The sequence below is a fragment of the Clupea harengus genome, chromosome 2 (genome assembly GCF_900700415.2).
Source record: "Clupea harengus chromosome 2, Ch_v2.0.2, whole genome shotgun sequence".
Lineage (NCBI taxonomy): Eukaryota > Metazoa > Chordata > Actinopteri > Clupeiformes > Clupeidae > Clupea > Clupea harengus.
In genome coordinates, this window is record NC_045153.1 from 28,396,361 (window position 1) to 28,421,841 (window position 25,481).

Genomic DNA, 25,481 nt, shown 5'->3' on the forward strand with positions numbered 1-25,481 from the left:
CGTAACACAACGTTTCAAAACAGCCTAAAAACAAAGTAAGAGATCATGTAAATGTTACACATATATCAAGTACAATGTAAGAGAGACAAGATGTACTAAACCCTTAAAGTATATATATTAGTGCTGTCAAACGATTAAAATATTTAATCGCGATTAATCGCATTTTTGTCATAGTTAACTCAAAATTAATCGCGATTAATCGCAAATTTGTATCTATTCTAAATTGTATTTATTTATTTATTTTTTCCATCATTTTATTTTTATTTTACTGCCCTTATCAACATGGAAAAGTGGATTGGCTTGCTTTAAGCAAATGTTTTATTTTATTGAAAACCAACATTGCCAAACAGGGCGGTACAAAATAAAATGATAAAGTGCACATTTCAGGTAAACAAGGACTCAGCCTATAGTGCAGTTAAACCATGGCTTAATATTTTCTTTTTTTCAAGTTTGCTGGGAACATAGCAGTCAGGTCTCTTATTTCAGAAACAATGAACCGTAACAGTTAGGTTACCAATAAAAAGGTAAGCCTACTACTTCTTTGAATTTCAGCCAGCTGCCTGTTGACATTTTCAGACAACAGTGAAGCTCGCTTCTTTTGCACAACACAACTTTTAAAAGTAAACTTTCCATTCAGAAGCTTTTTATCATCCATTTCGCCGTATCGCGCTCACCATTCACTCAAACCGTAACGTTAGCCTACTACACAGTTTGCGAGGCCAAAAAGGACGTTAATCTAAAAAAAAATAAAAAAATAAAAAAATTAATAAAAAAAAGAAATCGCGTTAATCTCGCGATAAAAAAAATTAACGGCGTTAAAATGGGTTTGCGTTAACGCCGTTAATAACGCGTTAAACTGACAGCACTAATATATATATATATAAAAAGGTTCACACACACACACACACACACACACACACACACACACACACACACACACACACACACACACACACACACACACACACACACACACACACACACACACACACACACACGCACCTTTGTTACAAATGCTTCAATAAAATACAGTTTCACAATTGTCATCAGAGGTTATGGTATATTCATTAGTTCTGCCAGTTCAGGGATAATATTATAATTCACTTCATTGCCGAACAAGAATAACACGTAAAACACTGCATATGAGTTTGTATCCTGAATTGAACCAACTGGAGGGGAATTCAACTTATATAGCAATCTCCATAGCAATTATTATATGATGTAACAGGATAGGAGGTCAGTGTTGAATGAACATAATCAGCTGTCAAACTATTAAGTGTTTTTATACCTTACACCTTTCAAATAATCCACATAAATATTTAAACAGATGCACCAATACAAAACAGGACAAAATATACCACACTGACTTCATCTCAGTGAAATACACTGTACATGATAATGTTGTCCTTCTATTCGATCAGTCACATGGAAGGACACCCCTTCATCATTTAATCATTTCTTATTTTAAAACAAACACAACAGACAAACTGTGGGGTTCAGAACCTACCACATTACCATTTTTTTAGAAATAAAAAAAAATGATGTAATGATTGGTAGGCATTGTGGTGCAGAATTCAAATAAATAATTCAGAACTGGGATCCCGGCACATTAAGGCTCATCTGCTCTGTGCGATAACTACTGGCATAGCAGAGATGATGCGGGGGGGGGACGACGACGACGACATAAATACATATATAGACATAAACACAATAAATCAATACAAATCTCATACCAGCCCTTCTCAAAAAATCAATTACTGCTGCAATTAAAAAATAAATAATCAATAGAAACAATTAAAAAGTAGCATTTCTGATGATCTGTGCAACTCTTTTGCCTCCTGACCAATTGTTAACAGTTCAGGAATAGTGCCTTCCACTGTAATCAACATAAACATATTATAGTATAATAGCATAGCTGCCACCGCATATCCAACTGTATTACCCATTTCATATCTTCATTGGGTTTCTATAAATATTGACTCTTGACATTAGCAAGTTTAATATAAGGGTGACAAAAGGTAAAGATTCAAACAGTCTGCAAGGAAGAGAGTTAGTTGAATGTTTTGTAAACAAACAGCAGAAGCGTAGAGCATCTGCAGTTTAACTTCACTAGAAAGTGAGGGAACTGAAAAGTTTAACACCTAATCCTTCAGCCAACAATAAAATAAGATTTCACTCATGACTCACCATACTGATTATACTTCACAGTACATTTGCAGGCAATGATCCTCACACCGATTCATTTTTAATGCAAGCTAAATTGGGGGGGGGGGGGGGGGTCCAAGGTAAATTCCTCTCATGAAATGATCGGCAGTTTAAAACATTTTAAGTCTTCATATCTAGTATGGAATTGAGTGCAGGATTAAAAAAATATTTCAGCCAACTGGACTGAACAAAACATTCAACCTACAGATGAACGTAACTATGCATTTTGGGGAAAAAGTACATAGATCCATGGACATACAGTGGGGAAAATAAGTATTTGACCCCCTGCCGATTTCGCAAGTTTGGCCACTTGCAAAGAAATGTGTGATCTATAATTGTAATGGTAGGTCTATTTTAACAGTGAGAGACAGAATATCAACAAAGACATCCAGAAAACTGCATTTCATAACAGTTATGAATTGATTTGCATTTGATTGGGGAAAATAAGTATTTGAACCCCTAGCAAAACATGACTTACTACTTGGTGGACATACCCACCTTAAGCAAGGTTAGATTTATGACATATCCCAGCGCAAGCTTGACAGAAACATTTCTGCCATCTCTCATTGCCACACAACATAATGATATGGTTAAATAGAACTACTGGTGGACCACACAAGGAAACATGAGGAACCATGAGGAACCATGATCCATCCATCCGGGAACCATCTCTTTTCCCCCACATAGGGTTACCAAAAAACGTTCCTTCTGCACAAAAATAATGTCTCGTTTGTAGCTAAACTTAATAAATTATGTCCTCCACATATTTGTTTGACAGTACTCGCCTAATCTCAGACACACAGCTCACACACGCATATTCCACTAGAGTTTCAAGACCATACACAAACATCAAACATTTTCAAAAACTCGCCACATTTTACAGTCTCAACTATACATTTCCTTTACTCTATGCACCTTAAAGGAAATAGAAAAACATTCATAGCAATCCATCACTTTCAAAGTAAAGAAAAAGGTGCGTCTACTTATCCCACAAAAAAAAAAAAGCACCACTCTTGGTCAGCAGGAGGACAGAGTATTTGCCTGACATGCCCCCAGTACTGTAGAAAATGCTACCTTCTCACTGGGGATGGATAGACAGTTGGACATTTAGCACCTCGCACGCCAAGAGAACACCTGCATCTCTCCAGCTCTGGAGCCTATGGCTTCGGACAGGTAAGTATTACATACTGGCACTTAGCTAGATAATAAAGGAGTGCAATCAATGGCTTATCCCACAGCATCTCTCCCGCAGGCTCTGCTGGATGTACCTCCCTGTTTGTTACAGTAGTTGAACCATGGATGTAGCTGCTGCTGCTCCTTGAGGAGTTCCTGCTGTTCCTCCTCAGGTTTTCCCCTCGCCAGATCTGGGCCCCAGCGGAGAAGTGAGGTCCATTGGCTGGGAGCTGGTAAGTCTACACTGGGTTGGACTCCCTCCAGGCGTATGAGATGAAGAACCCTATTAGCCACATAAGATGAACCCGGCCAGGAGGGGGATGAGGTTTAACAGCAGCAGCCACAGGGTGATCACCAGGCCAGAGCAGCTGGAGCAGGGGTCTGTGATAGGGAGATATAGAGAGGAGTCCATGCCATGCCCATTAGAAATGCTCATTCCTTAATGCGCTGTACGCAAATCTGAATTGCATCCAGTCTCAGTGGTGAGTGCAATTTGGATGACAGAAGTAGAACAGCAGAGCAGACAGTGAAATCTCGGCATCACAGCATCCCCTTAGTTGGTATTACAGTATTCACTTGTGGAGGAGACTGACAGGGGACTCACCAATCTTAGCCACCTGTGTGTTGTTGATTTGGGGGAGCTGGTGTGGCAGGGGGCAGGAGCTGCAGAAGTCTGTGCAGGCAGGACAGACCAGCGCGCCGCTGTAGACCCAGCCGTTGAAGCGCACGTTGACGTTGAGCAGCTGGCCGGCTCGCACACACACGAAAGGCTGCTCCTGCACCCACACCATCAGCCCTTGATCAGAGCAGGACATCTGCAGAAGCACAACACACCCACAACTGAGGCTTGACCTAAAATACTGAAGGGCCCAAAAACACTGCAGTCTTCTCCCTGGACTGACCTAACTGACTCTCATTAGGAGTTTGGACAGCAAGTGATGACTATCTTTGCTTCCAAATCCTCAACAGAGAATATGAAAGTCCACTGAAGCAGAACGGACACAAAAGTCGTGTCAAGGCTTTCCGCTGCGGGTGAAACCAGAGACCTGCAGGCTGTGGATGTTGGTGTACCTTGTAGCAGCCGCTGCCCCAGTCTGGATAGGTCATGCGTCTGGTGCACTGCTCCATGGTGAAGGGCGACCTCTGATACAGACACACTGAGTTTGGGCCGTACTGTTCCGCACCATAATTTCTCCATGCATCTGAAAGGGCAGCGGTTGTTCAAATCAAATTAGTCAGGTAGCACACGTACGTATAAAGAGTAAAAGTTTACAGTACAGTAAACACCTGTATTTGTTTAGTGACTAGTACAGAGACTGCACACATTTGTCTGAATATATATTTTCTTTTGACTTTTACACCCAATAAGCTGCAGAGGCATGGAGCCTGAGGATGTTGAGCAGCGTGCTAAAATAAGCTACCTGGCTGGTTGCCCTGGATTCGACAGTAGGAACTGCGCTGGTACTCTCCACTCAGGTGCCAGCTGAACTCCTGACTAAAGGGGCAGAAGTCTGCGATCTCCACGGCACCACCGTACGAGGGCAGCTCCAACGACGGCACGCCACCGATTTGGTCAAAATACTGCAGGGGGTCAGATGTTTTGGTTGAAGATGAAGGTCAGCCAGTGTGTCATCTATGTCACTAACCAACTCTTATTAACATTGATTGGTACTTTACAATGAAATCCACCACTTTGGTAGCTAAATGTCTGTTGCAAACATTGGACTGCAGATCAAGCTTTCTTGAAACAAACCAATTAAGTGTTCCCTTCTTTTTCTAGCACATGCAGTGGCAGTAGTGTGCTCTGTCCTCTTTACCTGGTACTCCAGGGGGAGGGCCTGTGGGTATTTCTGCAGGTTGCACACAGCCACGGCCAGCTGGTCCTGCCTGCAGGTGAGCTGGAGGGGGGTGCTCCGCACAGAGTCACAGTATGGGGTCTGGCTACGCCTCCTGGGACAAACCAAAGCAGGCATGAAACACAACAGGAAAATACTGCTCTCTAGGGGCCTTTGGTGAATTACAAGCCAACACAGGGTGGAATCCCAGGCCAGGGTTACCCAGTGTTTCTTCTGGGGTGGATATCCTATTGGCTTAGTCAAAGCTTTATATAGCCAACTCAGTGGAGGAGGCTCCTGTATTAGGCATTGCACCAGGCCTACCCAAGGCATTACTAGTCAGTCATCATTAACATGTTGTTTATCTTTTGGTCCTCCTAGATTTTTACAAGTTTACGAAGCCATGAGGCGTCTCACGTCTGCCGCTGACGGTCCATCCAGAATTTGCAGCTCTTCATGACGAAGTCACAGCCCAGACCTTTGCCCCATTCCAAGTCCTCTGACATGCTGTAGTTTGCTATGTACCACCTGAGGACAAAAGGCATCAGCAAAACACGGGTAATGAGCAGACAGCTTCACAATTACAACTGTAAGAAGAGTGGGTCAAAATCAGTAAATAATTCTTACCCTGTGTCCTCCATGATGGCTAATGTTATTCTTGAGAACACTCGGTTCTGCGTGTGAGATCCAGTCATTGCTTCATTCTGTAGGAAGTAACACAGTTTCTTAGAATTGCATTGACCAATTGGAAATTCGAACTCTATTTCTTATTGATACTTCTCATATGACATTTCTCATAACAATTACGTGACCTAAAGATCAAACAACTTCTGCAACAGGCTTATCTGATAGTTATCCATAGCTATGGATAATGCAACACTTAAATGTGCACATTTTTCTCAGGTGCCAGTTTGTTCATTCTAGCAGCCTCAAACAGCCCTTACCTCAAGCAACCTCTTCTCCCAGTGGTTCAGTTCAGTGCCCATCCCCCCCTGGTTCTCCAGCTCCATGCCCTCTAGGATGGGGCAGTCAAAGTGTCTCCTGGCCTCGGCCTGGAAACACATGTACAGGACCGTGAGATGGAATGGCATTGAGTGGGAATGAGTTTTTTGATTTAGCATGACTAAAATGCAGAATGAGTACCAGTTAGCTATATGCTCAGGCCAGCAGGAGCTGGATTAAGAAGTGGCTTTGCTGAACATTAAAAGCAGCCTCACCACCACGCGCGGGGTCACCAAGAGGTGGACTTCGTGCCGGACCATTCTCTTGCCACTAATGTCCCATAGTCGCGTGGCCCTCCGAATCACCTTATCACTCCACTGGAACAATCCTAGGCTGAAAGAACAGGCAATGGTGTCATTAAAACAAGCCATGCCACCCACGTTTGTCAGATAATGATCTCTATCTATACAAGACAAATTATGTACATTTAAGATCTCAATATGTGAAGTTGTAATCTAAGGTTTGGAGACAACAATGAACATTTCTGAGGCTAGGGTTATTATTTTTTAACCATAAGTTAACTAAAAACGGAAAAAGGTCAAAGAAATGGGCAACCTCTCGTTGAAGGCTGGTAAGCCACTCGCAAAGCGCTGGGTCAGTGGCTTCCCATTATCATCGTGATAGAATGCAAAGAGTCCTGCTGAAAAACCCTGTCAAAACAAACAGACAGCGATCACAGAGCCATCACCCACTTAGCTTCACTGCAATGACAGAACACAATGTGTTTTCAGATGGAGTTGCACCTCATGGGATGGTAAGGGCATTTACCAGGGCGTGGATGATCTCATGTTTGACAGTGGACAGCATGCCATTAAACTCCAGAGGTTGGGTGGAGATCATCCGGGGGCACAGATTGGCATAACCAGCGACAGGCCTTCCAGTGTTCAGAACAAAAACACAGCACCATGAAGATTCAGCTTGTGGTAGAGACAGCAGATAGAGACCCAGCAATATTAAATTACAAAAATGTCAGCAACAAAAAACAAACCACGGTATGGCATTGTACAGGTTGCAAAGGTCAGAACAAGGTTCAGTTTAATTATAAACACTAATGAAATGCATGTCTTGCATTGTCCAAAATGGACGCACAAATATAAGAGCCACAGAGGGATAAAACAAGACATCTATTTAGGCTTTGTGTCCGTCCATGTGCATCTTGTGTCTTCATGCTTTGGTGTACCTGTCCAGTTCCGCCTCCAGCTGGCAGTAGGCTGCGTAGGCCACGATGTTCTCCTGTCCACAGCGCTCCGTGGTAACCGCGCTCACATACAGCACGAAGTCTGCCCCCTCCGCACCCTCTCCATCAGGGGGTCCGGCCGGCCCACACGACTTCCCCGTCTCGCTGCACACTTTGCATTGCTGAAGAAAGGGCACAAGAGGTATGCTTTCATTTCAACCTAATCAGACGCGGAATTAGACTTGTGCTCAGAGTGGGTGATGGTAGAGGCAAACATGCTTCCATTATGCCATTGGACTGGATGACATGAGGATGAGGTGATGCCTCAATATCCTTGAAAGATGCTGACTGAATGAAATGACAGACTACACTGAGCATATGGCCAATGTCACCGCCCCCCCCCCCATCATCCGGCTCAGTCTAAATGCCTGATCTGATTAGCTGTTGCAGGCCGGATGGATTCAGCTGTAACAACAGGCAGTCTTCTGCAGAGCTGAAATGGCTATCTTGACTATGCAAATAAAGATGGAATGAGCAAAAAAATACGGACCTAACAGCACTGAAAGCTTTGGATAATACGCCTGATTATCAGAGCTCGACCAATTATTTGGCACTAATAACCAGTGAAGATGCTTGTCTACAGGGCAGGTCATGGGTGGGTGATGCTTACCTGCAAATGGTGCTCAGGCACGACAACTGGTCCACATCTGGTGACCTGGGCACATGCTCCTTGGCAGTAACGATGGGGGTCATCTCTCTTCCGCAAGTACTGATTGGTTGCACATTGTCTAATTGGGAACAGTTCATGCATAATTGAGAAAACCAAATCTAAACCTTACTAGTCTGCCACGATATTACAAAAAAACAGTGTAAGTACAAGGAAGAGCGTGAGAGAGTGAATTAGTGAGTGTGAGAGAGTGAGAGTGAGAGTAAGAGTGAGAGAGAGAGTGAGAGTGAGAGTGAGAGTGAGAGTGAGAGAGAGTGAGAGAGAGTAAGAGTAAGAGAGATCACCTGCTGAGTAGCACTGGACCTGCTCGTCTTCGGACTCTGAATGCTTTCTGAAGATAATCAATCGCTTGAGGAAATAGCTTTTCCTATAGAGACAAACAAACAATTTGCAACCTTGACATAACATGGACATCTAGCCAAGTTTTCAATTTTTACTGGAAAGTGTTAAGAAGTATTTTACAAGCTGTAGCCTATGGGTCTGCTTTGCATTAACGGTCTACCACCATACCTTCACAAGTGTCCCTTGGTCCTCAGGTAGCCTAGTAAAATAGCATTGACATTCAGATTAATAATCTAAAAAAAGCAAACAGGGACAGCCTATTTTGACATACATCCATCTTATCTAGACGGCTGACAATACGGATACATTACTCACCTATCAACACTCTGGTCATAAATGATGTTTACATTCAATTGCTGATCGATGCTCCTTTTAGTGAGCCTTTCTGGTTTTAGATGCACTTTGTGAATGACCTACGAAGAACATAAATTAAGCCAATGACCGTGTGATGTCATTAACATAGAGGAAACCTATCCGTTAAAAAATAATAATAATCAAAAAACAAGTCCACAATTCCCACATTTGACAAGCAAGTGTAATGACAAGTCTCCACAATTACTCTAAATCTTCAAGATAAACTAACTTAGTCATAAAGTAAATTACGATACAAGACAGTACGTACAGAGGAAATCAAAACGCTACAGTTAAGCAGGGACACCAGTGGCAGCGTTGAACCGGAGCCCGTCAAAATTCTTTGGTTGAATCCTTCAGTTAGCTATTTAGCTAGCTAGCTAGCAATAGCAAGCTGACTGTCATACAAGAAGTAGCTGTAGTTATATCCAAGCTTGGATTAAAGCGTTAAAACACAAAACCATTTTGAAAGTTAATTTACAATAAACTGACATACCTCTGAAGGATGCGGTACTTCATGCTTACAAATATGACACTGTACAACTAAAAATAGGAGAGAAAAAGTACAAATCCGGCTAACATTAACAGATCCAATGGTCTTCCCGTAGCAGCTCAGCCTTGTCGCCATCGTATGAGCCTGGCAGCAGCTGGCTAACACGCGACGTCGACACCGGTATTTCACTTGCTGCTTGCACGACAGGGGAACCTATCCAATTCATACCTCAAATAACGTTACTTTGACGAATAGCAAAATCGTGTCTTTATGAAAAAGTATCAAAAAAGCACCTCATCAATTGAGAGCGCCCTATCCAAATGCGACGTCACTTCCCTAACAACCCATCTCAGCTGAGCAGTGCTCCAACAGCCACCCTCAGCGTACAGCTGAGCTCTCTGGGCCCTCCCCCACCCCCTGCCGAAGAGTTGACATCCATCCAACCTAGTTCATATCGATAGAAATAGAACTAGACATGGGAATAATGTAATGGCACTCTTTACCATCCACGATACAAATTCCAAAAAGCCTATGACTGTTTAAACACGTCTTACAAAATCCAACACGGTCACTGAATATATGGAGTAAAGGTCTAGCTTATGGAAAAACGAAAACAAAAAATACATATCTTAAGACTTAATCGGATGTTGGTTCTACTGTTGGCAAACTGTTGGCTGCACGATATTTAATTATGCCAAAATACAATAAATGAATTGTCTGAAAAAAAGACACTATGCCGTCACTGAACAAACATGTCCACAAGGGGGCACAATATATTTTCAGGATTAACTGTAACGTTTCGTGTTTCAGTGACAAACCTGGTTAAGTTCACTCAGAATTGGCCTAAGTGGTAAATATCCTTAAAGAAGAGACCTCTGCCTTTTTTAGAATGAAGCCATATATCTCCACTTCTGAGTTAACTTATATTACCCAGGTTTGTCATTAAACCACAAACTAGGAATGAGGTCAGCCTAGCAAAATACATAATTGACAAGACACTTGCCCTTCCCAGTTGGTACCACTCTAGATTGTCCAGTTGAAATGTGACTTACACTCTTACGGTTTTCCGTAGGCCAAGTTCTATGGATGTCCCCCATCTAAATTGCTTATGGGCGTGGATAAAATCTTACTGATTTTTGGTTCAAAATGTATTGTGTGTGTATGAACACATGAACACACAACTACGCTGTAGGCCCTTACTGAATAATATCAAGAGAATGTAACTATGGGGATATAACTGTTACCTGTTTAAAATGTGTCCTGATTTATTTAAGTTGAAACGGACTTTTTATAGTTGGGTCCTTCATTTTGTGTTGCTAGGAAATGGAGTCATTTAGTGGCCATGATAGTGCACTGAAGAGGAAGCATTTCCTGTCCTTAGTGCTGTTGCATGTGATTAGCATGAATAAAATTCAGTCAAAAACATTTAACACGTTAAATAGCTGCTGGTAGTATTTTTTTTTGTTTGAGTAGCCTTTTATGATCCAGAACCATACTTTCATGTTTTTATGACCAGAGCCAAACGGCTTTCTAAGGTTTTGCCATTGTCACAAATATGCTGCTTGAATTTGACTCTTCAATGTAGGCTAACTGATATTGACTTATGGGTTATCCTCAATTAGTGCTGATATTCCCATCAGTGCAGACCAGCAGGAAATCAGCCCTGGGCACTTAGAACCCAGGTGTTGATGTTTTCTCCCGTGGATAAAGAGTGTTTTTTCCTCTTTTCTAAGAACATCTTTGTACCTCTGAGATGTCATCACATTTATCTGGCTTTATCTAACTGCATTTCAGAAGATTTTATTTGAGGTTTCTTATGAGAAACATAATTCAAACCAGTGTGTCCAAGCTAAGCCTAGAGCGATCTCACTTTTGACCTAGTTTGTAGAAGTCTGTCACATAAACACTCTGTGTGTCAAATTTGATTTAAAAAAAAAAAGGTCAGAGGTTCAGAGGTTCAGAGGTTATGTTTGAAGGTTTTCTTTGAAAGGATAAACATTTCTTTCTATCACACATCACAGTTCCCAGATGTGTTTGAGGAATCCGCTTCTATCACCTTATCATGGAAGGTGGAGCACCAGTCACCCTTTAAATTGCGCAGCTTCCTCCTCCATGATTTGTGTGTTTGCAAAGATTGTTCAGAGAATACCATGGTCCAGATGGCAAGGTCGGGGAAGCCAAATGCCAGAAAATGATCAAGTGCTTCCATCCCAGATAACGTTCTTCGCCCTCTGCATCCCTCAGGAAGGGCATTGTGTCTCTCACAACCAAAGTGTTTCTTTCCTGCACATGTCTCTCTAGCCACACAATTAGCTTTGCAGGACAACAACCCACTCTGCAGTGATATTAACCTGTCCTAGCCCAAACCACCTCGTGCAGCATGGCAAACAATTCAGTGGGAGAGGGACTGCAGGAGGCTGCCGTTGTGACAGGTTAGTGATGCATTAAATCTTGATGAGCAAGGGTAGTCACACAGGCGCAGGTGTGGAGGTGAGACAAGAGGTGATGAATCTGTTTGCTCAGTCTCTGAATGGGAGAAAACAAGCCAGCAGCTCATCACAACTGATCCAATCCTTCTCTGGGATGAGTTGTGCTTTTTCAAAAGTATCATGTGTGCTTGATACACTGAGGTTCATTTGTGGGTATATAAGAGTATGTATATGTGAGTAAGTGAGGTTAATGTGTGGGTATATAACAGTATGTATATGTGAGTAAGTGAGGTTAATGTGTGGGTATATAACAGTATGTATATGTGAGTAAGTGAGGTTAATGTGTGGGTATAAAAGAGTATGTATACGTGAGTAAGTGTTTGTAACATAATAGTGAGGAGACAAAAGACCTGGCATTTGGGATATTATTACACTATTTATATTTGTTCACTTTTTATATTTTGTCCATTATCAGGATGATGGCATGGCATGATGGTATCAGTATGAGGTCATATTTGACGTGGTCGTTAGTAGAAAGGATACATGTTGTACATACATTTCAGTTGTGTGGATATGCACACACACACACACACACACACACACACACACACACACACACACACACACACGCACACACACACTAAACCACACCCACATTTATACACTCACTCACTCACTCACCCACCCACTCACTCACACATACACACACACACACACACACACACACACACACACTCACACACACACACACACACACACACACACACACACATGTCAGCAGTGTGTGTTGCCTGCCTACTCTATGATGCATCCAAGTTGCGGACGTCCGCCCTTTAAGAGACCTTCTACAAAGCCACAGCATTTCACTTCGGCTTCCACTTTCACTGGCAAACAGTAAAGAACAACTATTTAATACACAAGATGTCACGGCATAATCCTCTTAGTTAAAGAGAAGTTAATAGCCCAGAGCTTAGTCAGTAAAACCCGGCATGGAAACAGCTGGCTGATGGAGGTGAGTTTGAAAGAGTTTAAACTTCTCTCTATGACAGCACAGCCATTTATTTTTAGCTTGTGCTTCAAACATTTTGCCTTTTTAAGAAGCGTTGTGGTTATTAAGAAAGTTTTTCAACAGTTGTGTTGCAAGATGGGAGGGGGGAAACAACATATCTTAAAGAGGCAGCACAGTCTCCGTCCTGTGTTAAATACCACCAATTTCAAGCTCCTGTTTGAAGTGTTTGGTTTGTTCGTATGCGTTTCAAATGATGGAGAACAAAGTCTTTTTCATTCATTTTGTGCTGTGGACACCTAATAATCCTCTTCCCTCTCAAACAATTGATGAAGACTGTTGTCAGTCAACACATCATAATGTCAAACCTCCTGAGGATTTTAGACTGTTTTCGGGTCAGACTTAACTCATCGACTGGTTTAGTCCAGTACTTCAACAATGTCTTTGAGCATTGTGAAACACACATAATTTAATGTCATACAAACCGATGTAAATATTTAAATATTAATAATAATAAACATTTGTTGAACGCTTAGGGCACACTGCATGTGTCTTTACCTTATTAAGCCCTGGTGCAGAGGACTACACGTTACAGATAGTTCAGATGAATTCCTTTACAAAACAACAGCAGTAAAAGAGATCTGGTGCTTGTGCTCCTGCACATTTAACAGTTGTCTTTTTTTGCAGTTATATAGTATAGTAGTTCTTTGAAATATAACAGAAGAATGAATGTGAATTTCTTTAAATGAAAGTGATCACATGCACAACAGAATGAAACCTTGAGTTAGATGTACAGTATATGCATTTTTCTCCTGCAAATCCCTACCATTAATGCTCAATGACATATTCATGAAACGAGAACGAGGTTCCCATTTGCTTTACCTTTACTAAATTAGGAGGGACACATGAAGCAAGGACACAAAACATAAAGTATAGAATAGTAAAAACATCAACAATAATAACAAATTGAAATGTTTAATAGACAGTTGTATTGTGAACTGCAAGTGTAATTGCAAAATTGGAAAAACATTAGTCACGAACATTGATGCCACAAACTTAATGTCCATCAGGCAGTAGCTGGTTATCTGTCAATATACACCACAGGGAGATGCACCCTCTGCATATCACACAGTAGTTTACAACTGTTTATTTCATATTTAAACAACAAATGGGCTGACATAATCAGGCTACACATTGCCAAAACCTGACATAAATGTTTAGGCGTATCATGCTAATGTTTACCGTTTAGTTTACCTTAGGTTTTGCAGACCACCCCTGCAGCCGTTTTTTCCCAGAAAATGTATGCAACAGAACTTAACACATGAGACTCCGATATAAATGTATTTCTTTCATTGCAGTGTGGACGGTGAACTACATGGCAGCTTTCATTGCAGACCACACGACTCAAAGCATCACTGAGGAGAAAACATGAGGCGTTTGGCCATGGATAGCGATGATGATCATCTCCAGGAGAAAGAGTGGCTCATCTCCTGCATCACAATCCCTCTGTCCTCAGCCATCATCCTGGCCAACCTGGTCATCATCGTGGGCATTGTCTGCAACCGACAGCTCCACAACACGCCCAACTACTTCTTCCTGAGCCTGCTGGTGGCTGACCTGTGCACGGGCATCGCTCTGCCCTTCATCCCGCGCATGGGCCTTGAGCAGAGCCTGGACTTCCAAACGTGCCTCCTGGTCCACACCTTCCCCAACTTCCTTTTCCTGTCCTATCTCTTCAACCTGGTGATGGTGCATTACGAGCGTTACTTGTGTATCGTCAGCCCCTTGCACTACAACCAGTTCTGGGTCCACCGCTGCTTCCCTGTGGCGCTGCTGGCAGTGTGGGTGCCCCCCCTGCTCTATGCCTCCCTGCCCGCCTTTGGCTGGAATGAGTGGAACAACGACACCGCCAACAGCACCCTCAACCACACCGCGGGGGCGGCCGGGTGTGCGGCAGACCCTCTGGCCGACGACGAAGTGTGCTCCTACAAGAAGGTCTTCCCCATGTCCTACATCTACCTGGAGGTGTACGGCATCCTGCTCCCGGCCATTGTCCTCATCGCCGGGATGACGGGAAGGGTGCTGTGGATCACCAGGAAGCAGATGAAGGTCATCTGCAAGCTCCACCGGGCCGTGGAGCGCTACCAGACCTCAGACAGCGAGCACAGGCTGAACCTGCGCTACGCTAAGTGCCTGGCGGCCGTCTCCTTGATCTTCCTTCTCTGCTGGGTGCCCTACATCACCTATGTGAACGTGGCCCTGGGGTGGCTGAAGGGCAACGGGAAATCCCAGAACTGCACCCTGCACATCATCCTCTCCTGCACGGGGATCGGGAGCATGGCCATCATCCCCATCATTTTAGGGTTGGCCAACAGGCAGTACACGGACCCTGCCCGCAAAGTGCTGCTGAAAATGCGTGACTGTTGGCGTGGGATGCGTGGTTGCACAGACATGTCGCATAGTAATTAACCTTCGGAAGAATATTCAGTATGGATGCTCTTTCATGAGAGTGATGTGCATTTTAGGAAAGAAATATGAATGTCACAAATCTTTTATGCTTTTAGGCTACTGAAAAAAGTTGAACATAACATTTGAACATGACTCTCCAGGTTTAAGGGCTCTGCCACATAAATTGTGTATTGCAATTATGTCATTATATGGTCAATGTTGTTTATATAGAGAGACACTCAGTACAAAGTGATTCAGCTTTCTTTGCATGAGGCATGACAGGAAAGCATGGTTGTGACTTCCAGCTGGATCAGGAATAAACTACATTTTTCTCACCATTGTCATCACTTCGTTTAGATGTTTTCCCTTGTGATATTTGTATAAGAAGGTTCAACATGTTACATTTACTTCACAACCAGTGCCAAAGGTCTTTAGTCACTAGAGTCCTCTAAAAAGATGGGAATGTTTTGTGTCTGGTGTCTGTCACCAGCCATATCCTGCTCTCTCATCTGTATTTACAAACAAAGAATCTTTTAAAAAATCTTATTATAGTTGGCTACATGTCACAGTGTTCTACCAACATCTAACCAGCAACTCTGCCAAATCATTAGAAACCACAGCAACACAGCAGGTGAAATGTATATACCACACCGGCTATGCACCAGTACTGATAGGCAGAAAGCCTGTTAAGGCTCCATACGATCACAAAAGAACAGGCTGGTATTAAAGATATTTTGGTCATTTCATTTTTGATTTCTTTGTTCAATGGTTCTTTTTATGACACAAAAATGGCTTTTCCGTGTCTGTTTCGGAGTTGAGGAAAAACTCTGCCATGGTAACACTTCCTGCTGTTTCAGATGCTCTATATAGAAACCCCACAAAGAGCAATGGTGTTACTTCCGTACACTTCAAAAACATTACCTATTTTCTCAAATTTCACTGCAATGATGTTGATGTCAGCTAACACCTCACTGGACTGATTAAACTAAATACATCTAATTAGAAAAATGATGAAGCCCCTAACCATTCTAACTCATGTTTAGCAGAACCATAGTAACTAAACTTGAGATTAGATTCCTATCCGATGTTAAAATTAGTTCAGCCGTGGTTCATCAAGCATGTATCAGTTTGTGTAGTTCCTGGATGAAGACTGGAGCATTTGATAAATCTATGTTTAAAGATGTGTGCACTTTGTGTCTGATGCAGAGATGCGTCAGCAGGACGAGGTCTAGGGAGTGAGCCGGGCAGTCTCCCAGCGTCCACAATGACAATCTGTTATCCCCTTATCATCCCATCATCATTCCCAGCAGCTCCCGCTATTGTGACGTCCCACTGAGTAATGGTGACTGTGGGAAATCTTTTCTCAAACACGAGCACAGATGGAAAATTCTCTCTCTAACGCTGGACCGCGTAGACTGCCTTTTACAAATGGATACAAATATCAACCCCGTACGAAAATGGTGCATATACTGTATAAGCCTTAAATTAAAAGGCTTAATGTCATATGAATGTGTATCGCATTAATATCACATTTACAATTTTATTATATGTGTCATTCACGCTACTGAATTAATCAGTTCAAGTGCCATGTCCCAGTTAATTTAGCTCTAAACAATCCAGACTGCTTAGACTCTTGGTGAGAAGATCTTCCTTATTTGACCACTTCAACAACTCAAACACCACAACTGATGAACTTTACCAGTATAAAAAAAGTGGCCAAATGCTCAAATGTTCCCATACTTTGGTATGTTTGTGAATAATTGAAGGCCTTTTGTGTTTTTTAAGTGCGAAGGTTTTGATCCTTGACTTTGAATGTGGCACTATTGTTCAGACTGTTACATTTTCATTTAAAACATATGTATGGCCCACAATTGTAGTTTATGCTATGATGGTGTAATGTCTTATGGAAGAGGAGTGACTGTAGTTTATTGAAGAGGAGGCCAGAGAAGATGGAATGGAAAAGGGACAGTTGGGAGACATCTTTATTTCCAGACATAAATACAGACAACTCAGAGGACTTGTACATATAATTCTGCCCACACACTTCAAAAAGGTTCCCTTTAAAAGAAACAGAAAACCTAGAAGACTATCTTAAAGATAAAGAATGTCCAACACCGAAGTCTTATAGTAGTAACAGTTGTGTACGAGGAGTCTCAAAAAGCCGGGTTTATCAGTGAGAGCCCTGACTCTGAGCCACTACTCCTCAGACAAATGGGAGCTCTCAGAGATTACTTTGCCGTCCTTTGTCTCAATTGTTTTGATGAGGATTCCTTTTTTGGGGCCGGGTTTCGGCAAGGCAGGAGAGGGAGGTGAAGGTGGCTTCTGACTCTGTGATGTTTGTATCAGGTCGTCTGCGTAAGTAAGGCAGGGTGATGTTGTTTTTTGTTTTTGATTGTTTGTTTTGTTCAGAAATCTGAGCAAAAGATGAGACAGTTCACTTTTAGAGTGGCATTCAGTTAAATAATAGCAGCTATTCCCTCCACCAAGGAATACAAAAGTAGCAACATGCTTTCAGTCATAAATTTGTGAAGTGAATGCACAAACTGTAAGTGTTGACCAATGTTGTGTTAAATAAAGAAAAACACTTATTGAAAGATATTGACATGTTTTTTTTAGCTCTCTTAGCAAATGCCCATTTTGTAACAATTTAGCATAGAATGGAGTTTGGATCATTTGTAATGCAAAGGATATATGTTTTGTTGACTTGATGTATAAAAAGCAAAAATAAACAATTATTACCCGATTTCTTGGCTGCTTCATTAGGTGTGGCCTTATCAGTCATTCTGCAGGAAACAAAAGAAATATTTGTTACTCCTCAGCTGTGGCATAGATATCCCACTGTGCCTCAGATGTCCCAGTTAATAATTCCCTACCGATTCTAAAATCAACTTACCTCATCTCCTCCCCTTCCAGAAGCTTCTTGTACGTCGCAATCTCGATGTCCAAGGCCAGTTTGACATTGAGCACCTGATGGTACTCACGGAACTGACAGGCCATTTGCTCCTTGGCTTTCTTCAGTGCCGCCTCCAGCTGAGCAATCTTCTCCTGGGCCTCCTGGCTGGCCATTTCCCCCCTCTCCTCACAGTCAGAAATATCATTCACCATATTCAGTTTCTGAAAATAGACCAATGGAACAAAACATAAGTGGTGAAAGGTCACACTCAGAGTGGAGACTATTTTAGTTGTTTATTAACATGTAGTTGCTTTTAAGATGTTCTTTGCTTGCTCAGTGTTTGGTCCTGGGGACTGAGAGATGCTCACCTGTTTAGTGAGGATCTCCAGCTCTGTTTTCAGCCTCTGAATCTGTCGGATAAGCTCGGCTATCTCGTTCTTCTGATCTTTGACACCCTGTTCACGTTTACCTGCCTCTTGCATCATATCCTCCACCTAAATGCAGAAAGAAATGACAGTAGAATCCCACAGTGGCGGAATGCAGTGCACTTGGTTAACTGAAGGGTAATCAGTGTGCTGTGTATGATGTTATTCAAAGCAGTTAAGACATTTCAGCCAAATGCTGAATGCTGTGCTGACCTTCTGTTTGTTCCGGTACTCTGTATCCTCACGGGCCTGGGCAGCCATGTCCTCATACTGGGCCTTCACCTGGTCCAGGATGTCTTTCATGTCCAGCTCTGGGGGCTTCTCCATCTCCAAGACAACAGTGGCATTCTGCACCAGGGACTCCAGCTCTTTCATTTCCTATGGGGGGGGGTCAAATTAAAATGACAGAAACGGTCATAGTCTGGGATGAAGTGAAATGAGAAGTGAATTAAAATGAATCAGTCATATTTTTGAGCGTGGACAAACCTCCTCGTAGCCCTTCTTTAGGAACTCCAGCTCACTAAGCAACTCCTCCAGCTCCAGTTCAAGTTTAACCTTCTGCAGGTAGCCGTCATCCACAATCTGAAATCACAAAAACTCATTTATCTTGTTTGGCCAGACAAACAGGAGAGCAGACCTCAACACACATTGCAAACTACTGACTGTCATAAAAAGCAGTCACAGAGTTTTGCAAAGTGACATGAAAAGGTCAAATATGCATGTTAGTGGTGGGGAGGACACAGGGTATGGCAGTGGTATGGTAGTTGTTCTTCAGGAGACTTTGTTTAGGGCTCTCGTAATGATAGCCTCACAGTCACAGGTCTGTGGGACCTGTGTCGAAGGTAAGTTAATTAGAGGGTACCAAATATCCTCAGTTTGAGATTCTTCAGAACAGGGTGTCAAGGATAGGGGGGGGGTCTATTGTGAAAGCATTGCCTGTAGGCCAAGAAGTGTTACAATGAAAATTGATTCCCAGAACATTTGCATGAGAGGAATTGAGAAAAATCTCATGTGTGTAACCAAATTACATGTGTGGTACAGTTCACATACCTTCTTGTTGATCACAAAGTCATTCTCCACCTCAGTCTTCTTTTCAACCTCCTTCTCATACCTTAATGATAGTTCAAAGGTGCAGAGTGAAAAAGACTTCAGAGAGAGGACCACCACAGGGGCGGGAATTTCACGTGACAGAGCTATTCTTTCTTTGAAGAAGAAGAAAACGACATTGTCTTCACAGCAGTGAGATATGTGCTTCAGGCATCTGTACTGGTTGAGAAAATTCAGACTATAGACCAAAGTTAATTTGTAAGGCTAAGCTGAGATCAGCAAAGCAAGCATTCCTTGCCTGTGCTGACCGAAAACCTGCTTTGGAGAACTTACTTCTCCCTGGAGCGCTCAACCTCGTCCTCAGCCCGCACCAGCTCCTGCTGTAGCTTCTCGTGGTCCAGGGCTAACCGGTCCATTTGCCTCGTCAGGTTGTTTTTCAGCTCCTCCACAGTTTCATCAATCTTGGCCTTGTAGGGCTCCTGTTCAAGCAGGATGTTCAGTCGGGTTCCTAGGACTTTGTTCTGATCGTGTAGACCACGCACCTATGGCAGATAATAACGCTCCTTTCAGAAACACAGTGGTTTGGCGAAATGTGTAACAGGACTTCTGTAACAAATCCAATTCACAATAATGATGAGCACCCACAACACAGAATTACTGTGTTTTCCTTTGGCCCGAAGAAGAGTGTAATTATGCCTGCTCAAGACAGAGCAAATAACAGAGTTTAAGGTCATAGGTCAATGAGTAAGACTGAGGATAACAACAAATGTGCCTGCACAACACTGGCAATGTACAAAACCCAAAGTTGGCCAAGTTTGGTACCACTCAGCAGAGTTACTGTACTTTTATTAAGATACTGTTGACAGTTGAGAGTTTCATTAATGGCCTGTCAGAATAAATTAGGTAATTTGTCTGAAGAGTCTCTGTAATTTATTCAGTTTGCAATGGATATTAAACTAAACATAAACTTTGGAAGTGGATCCTTGTGCATATGAATTAGATGGTTAAGTCAAAGCCTCTGTTCCCCATCTCCAATGTAAGTGTAAATACACATGAAATACCATTGATCTTTCCATTTATTTTTATAGTATACCATTAATCACATATGAAAGTATGTCCTATACATAGAGAACAAGTATATGCCTAAATAAATAGAATAATACATAAATATGCATATATACATCAATTGGTGAATACTTACCTTGTCAATCAGCTCCACAAATTTGTCATTTAAACCAACGATGCCCCCCTTGTCTTTCTCTTTGTCAAGGTCGCGCGGAGTTGCTTCGGACTTCGTGCTCGCCATTCTGTAGGTTAACTAAGAGAGCGAATGATGGGCAGACCAAAAGCAAGGTTTGAGAGTGTATGTAATGAGGGTTGAGAGCGTGTATTTAAAGACTGACCTACTCCGCCCCTCCTGAATAATGCAGTAGTTCTGGAGCAGGTATGTCGACAGATGTGCGATCGCACCTGTCCAAATGACGGGGGAAGGAGTGAAGCAGATGTAGGCCTAAATGACAACTGCCCACTAGAGGGCGATGAACTCTTGGAAATGCGAGATCAAGCGCCCCGGTCAGCATTGATGGAGATAGAGACGCACGCAGATATATCTCACTCAGTCAAGTGTTGTTGCTGGTGTATGGTAGTGGTTTTGGTGATGATTATGATGACGATGTTGTTGATGTTGATACATGTTTCCTTTGTATGAATAACCTAATATGACTATTTGAGATGACATAGGAGGAAATACGTTCCTAATATTGTCTATGTCTATATTTTTGGTCTTTCTATACACCCAGATCGTTTTACGGCACACACAAATGAGGTGATTTGGTTTAAAAACCAGCCGCAAGATACATTTTTTGCACCCATAATGATTTAACACTTGCATAGTTACACCTCTGCACCTTTAGAGTGTAGCAGGTGAGCCACGTTTTTCAACCAATCCGCTTTCACAAACAAAACGATGCGCACTAGCACATCGGCTACCTGTATAAATAGGACTCCCCTTCGTACCACACCTATACAGGTGAGGACGTAGGCAAATCACCATTATCCGTTGTTCCCATCTAGACTCATCTAGAATAATGTCGTACTTTGTGAGATCCAGCACTGCTCCAAGGAACTTCTCCAGCTCAAGCGCCTCCGGCAACCCTGGGCAACGAGGGGTCCGGTCTAGTGCGGCTAGTGTGTTCGGGGGAGCTGGAGGCATTGGTTCCCGCATCTCCACTGCAAATGTTCGGAATCTCTCCAATATGCTGCGCCCTCATGTGCAGCTGGATAACGGGCGACCAGTTATTTCTCCAGCGAATGAGAAAGAAACTATGCGGGGCCTCAACGACCGCCTTGCTGGATACCTCTCCAAGGTGCGAACGCTGGAGGAGTCCAATAGCAAATTGGAGGATCAAATTAAAGAGGTCTTGAAGACAAGAGGCACTGGCACTGAGAGGGACTGGAGTAAATATGAGCAGCCACTTGCTGCCCTGAAGGAGCAGGTAAAGTTCTAATTTGTTTCAGTTTTTTCTGTTACTTTCTGTCTATGAAATTCTCTTGAAAACACAGAAAGTAGAAGAAGTCTTGGCTGGTGAAGAAAATGAATAGGCCTTTCATTGTAGGCTTATGCTCAAATATGTCTTCATTTCTGTTTGTTGAAGCTCCAAGAGATGACACTGGAAAACGCCCGACTCTTGCTGCAGATTGATAATGCAAGGCTGGCTGCTGATGACTTCAAAGTAAAGTAAGAAAAGAATAATATGTTTATTGATTTATTGATTTACTCACATAGCTATTTATTTGCTTATGTATTTAAATTTTCCAGTTAAATTGTGGAGTCGTAAAGGAGTGTGTATACACTAAAGTTGTAGGAGCCACACACAAAAAAAGAAAATTGAGTCAATTTAATCTTAGTGTATTATTCTGGAGCTGTAGCCTGCAAATAAACAGTGTGTGTATGTTGACACTTTTGTAGACTTAACAAATATTTTCTTTTACAGATCTGAGACTGAGCAGAACATGCGCCAGGGCGTGGAGCAGGACATCGCAGGCTTGCGCAAACTCGTTGATGAAACCCAGCTGAGCCGCATGCAGCTGGAGAGTCAGATCGAATCGATGAGGGAAGAGCTGCTGTTCCTCAGGAAGAACCATGAGGAGGTACTGTAGGTTTCAGAGCAAGCTCACCCATCGGCCACAGAATCCTTGCCTCTCTGGGGTAACACAAGTTTCTTCCTCACAGGATGTCGACGAGCTGAAAGGCCACATCAACAACTCCAACGTGTCTGTAGAAATGGACAACCGCAAGGGCGAAGATCTCAACGAGACGATCACCAAGATCCGTAAGGACTATGAAAAAGTTGCTCAGAAGAACCGTGAGGAGACAGAGGCCTGGTATCAGTCTAAGGTTGGTTTAACAGGAGAGGATGCATGGTTACTGTATGAGTACAGCCCTCTCTCATATGAAGTGAACTATGAACTGTGAACTATGGACTATGAACTTTGTCTATTTGACAGTTTGACAACATAACCGCTGAGGTGAGCAAGAACACTGAGGCACTGCAGACAGGCAAAAGTGAGCTGAATGATCTGCGCAGACAGAAGCAGTCCTTGGAGATCGACGCTCAAGGTTTACACAACATGGTACTGTATAGGCTCCTATATGCACCCCCGCCCATGTCTGGCTCAGCCTACGCCTGCTTTTGACTAATCCTTCCAGACCACAAAGGAATTCTCAGTGTACGACTGAACAAAATGTTCTGTCCGCTGCCATTGCTCAACTGTTCCTTTAACTCTCACATCCAGCTCAATTACACAATTGATCTTAAACATTTCTCACTCCCAACTACGATGCCATGTTTTCTTTCACAGAACAGGATAATGGAAAATGTAGAAAACATCTTCCTTCTATGCTGGTATATCTCAATGTACAATTACTATCAAACTGTTCTGTTAATATCTGTGTTACTTCCAGAATCGCTCTCTAGAGGACACTCTGAATGACACGCAGAATCGCACGTCCCAGGAGATGAACCAATTTAACAAGATCATCCTGCAGCTAGAAGATGAGTTGGGCCAGCTGCGGGCCCAGGTTGAGCGGCAGGGGATGGAATACAAGACTCTGCTCAACCTCAAGATGAAGCTGGAGGCTGAGATTGACACCTACCATTGCTTGCTGGAGGGCGATGGTGCTGCATATTATGACAATGCTGACGACAAGTAAGGCAGCAAACATAACTGCTTTACAGTACAGACAAAATCCCAGTGTTTAACACAGAGCATGCACTCATCAGCTAAACGCCAACAATCGGTTTTCTCACAATATACAGTATTTATCCATACTAAGGCTATGAAATATGGCCATATAAGGTAACAGACTGAGGAGAATGACTTGTAAATCCACGTGTCAGTGGTTACTCTTGCGCTTGAATCCCCAGTGAGAGTTTTTATACCACAGTGTGAGTGCTGTGGTAAGGGCTTCACACAGGCCCTGGCAAGTCACAGCAAGCAGCAGTCCTCTGTGATAACACACACATAGAAACCCTATCTTCTGTTCCTTTATACTACTAGTTTGTCTTCCTCCCCCTGCCACCCTCTCTCACTTCTCTCCATTCTTCCCACAGAGTGGATTTTTCTTTAGAGCAGGCATTACAGGCCGGTAAGTACTGTGTCACATAGAAGTGCCACAAGTTTAGCAGTTCCTGTCTCTGTCACAGCGGCTAACCAGCACGTAGCATGCCTTAATCACTAACCTTGTTTTATTATGCTTATAACATTCACCACCACTTTTCTTATGGTAGCTTGATTTCTGCTGTCCAAATCTGCATGCTAAGTACAAGCTTCATTGGGTACTTTATTTCATTATGTTAGTACTACTGAAAACCATATGGTATTATTTAGATTGGCAATATTCTGTTATCAATGACATTTTCACATCACAATGACCAGGCATTGTGCCAGGGGTATGCAAAAAAGATGTATGCTAAAGGGTATGCTAAAACTAGCATCAACTTGCCCCTACAAGAACCATGTGTGTGCTCGAAGCATCATTTGGATAGAAGATAACTGAAGAAAAAAAGAACAAAAAAAAACTGCTTGGCACAAAATGTTCTCTGTTAGAGTCAAGTTTCTTTCTAAGAGTGAAGAAACAGAATAGCTGGTGCAAAAAAGTGAATGGCTTTCGAAATGAGGACATAGCGAGTGAAGATAACTGACTTGGCTGAGGTGAAGGTGTATTGCACAACGGGTATTGATCAGGTGTGTTGCACAATGGGTATTCATCAGGTGTGTTGCACAATAAACTTGTCTCTCTAATGTGATCGCCAATCTGAGACGCGCTCATTGTCTTTCCAGCTCCGCCACCAGCCGCTCTTAAGAAGGTTCTCATCATAAACCAGGAGCTGGTGGATGGGGAGGTCGTCTCTCAGACCCAACATGAGACTATCCCCACAAATGGTGACATGACCCAGGAGGAAGAGGAGGAGGAGGCGGAAGAACAAGATGTATCAGAACGCCAGAGCGTCAGCCCAGCTGAGGAGGACGGAGGAGAGGAGAGTGACACCGCAGACCAGCAGCCAGAAGAGGGGGAGGAGAGAGAGGAGGGACAACAGGCCGACGCCCCACCGCTGGAGGACGAGGCCGTCCAAGATGAGGAAGAATAGAAGGAATGCGCTATCAACACCTGGCTCTACCCAACCCCACATACCTCTTCCTCCCCCACCGTAACACTGCTGCATTCCTCTTGTGCCTAATCCCCTCAGTATCTGATGGCCCTGGAGACCGACTTACCACTTGTACTGTACCCTCAATGCAATAAACTAAGCATCTTAAACCAATATCTTTTTTTGTGTTATTCACTTGTGAAATTTGTTGTGGTATTGATTTTCTGAAATTAGCTTTTCGTTAGTATAGCTATACTATCTGAGGAAGATTCACACC

At 42.8% G+C, this 25,481-nt stretch overlaps 4 protein-coding genes across 6 annotated transcripts; 2 read left to right on the forward strand and 2 right to left on the reverse strand.

Moving 5' to 3' along the window:
- Positions 1–1,046: 1,046 nt before the first annotated feature.
- Positions 1,047–9,814, reverse strand: lmln (leishmanolysin-like (metallopeptidase M8 family)). Its single transcript, XM_012836372.3, has 17 exons — positions 9,309–9,814; positions 8,777–8,874; positions 8,630–8,660; positions 8,404–8,486; positions 8,063–8,180; positions 7,396–7,574; positions 6,984–7,089; positions 6,771–6,865; positions 6,431–6,548; positions 6,158–6,265; positions 5,841–5,917; positions 5,631–5,741; positions 5,196–5,328; positions 4,800–4,959; positions 4,450–4,580; positions 3,983–4,193; positions 1,047–3,759 (listed from the first exon to the last, which is right to left on the reverse strand). Exons 1-17 carry the CDS (start codon positions 9,438–9,440, stop codon positions 3,665–3,667), a joined length of 1,986 nt encoding a protein of 661 aa, XP_012691826.2. The 5' UTR covers positions 9,441–9,814; the 3' UTR covers positions 1,047–3,664.
- A 1,848-nt stretch (positions 9,815–11,662) lies between these two features.
- gpbar1 (G protein-coupled bile acid receptor 1) lies at positions 11,663–15,523 on the forward strand. Of its 2 annotated transcripts, none has more exons than XM_031579354.1 (2): positions 11,663–11,737; positions 14,099–15,523. In XM_031579354.1, the coding sequence occupies exon 2, from the start codon at positions 14,169–14,171 to the stop codon at positions 15,207–15,209; it is 1,041 nt and encodes a 346-aa protein (XP_031435214.1). In that variant the 5' UTR covers positions 11,663–11,737; positions 14,099–14,168; the 3' UTR covers positions 15,210–15,523. The 2 variants fall into 2 exon arrangements, with proteins under 2 accessions (XP_031435214.1, XP_031435212.1); XM_031579352.2 differs by lacking the exon at positions 11,663–11,737 and adding an exon at positions 12,558–12,746.
- A 2,554-nt stretch (positions 15,524–18,077) lies between these two features.
- On the reverse strand, positions 18,078–20,859 carry LOC105907904 (keratin, type II cytoskeletal 8-like). Its single transcript, XM_042709384.1, has 7 exons — positions 20,755–20,859; positions 19,887–20,095; positions 19,443–19,617; positions 18,993–19,088; positions 18,720–18,884; positions 18,450–18,575; positions 18,078–18,302 (listed from the first exon to the last, which is right to left on the reverse strand). The coding sequence occupies exons 1-7, from the start codon at positions 20,857–20,859 to the stop codon at positions 18,078–18,080; spliced, it is 1,101 nt and encodes a 366-aa protein (XP_042565318.1).
- A 702-nt stretch (positions 20,860–21,561) lies between these two features.
- Positions 21,562–25,378, forward strand: zgc:92380 (uncharacterized protein LOC445086 homolog). Of its 2 annotated transcripts, XM_031559905.1 has the most exons (8): positions 21,562–22,048; positions 22,208–22,290; positions 22,547–22,703; positions 22,786–22,950; positions 23,061–23,186; positions 23,518–23,762; positions 24,167–24,201; positions 24,897–25,378. In XM_031559905.1, exons 1-8 carry the CDS (start codon positions 21,641–21,643, stop codon positions 25,202–25,204), a joined length of 1,527 nt encoding a protein of 508 aa, XP_031415765.1. In that variant the 5' UTR covers positions 21,562–21,640; the 3' UTR covers positions 25,205–25,378. The 2 variants fall into 2 exon arrangements, with proteins under 2 accessions (XP_031415765.1, XP_031415771.1); XM_031559911.2 differs by lacking the exon at positions 24,167–24,201 and having other exon boundaries at positions 24,897–25,037.
- Positions 25,379–25,481: the final 103 nt, after the last annotated feature.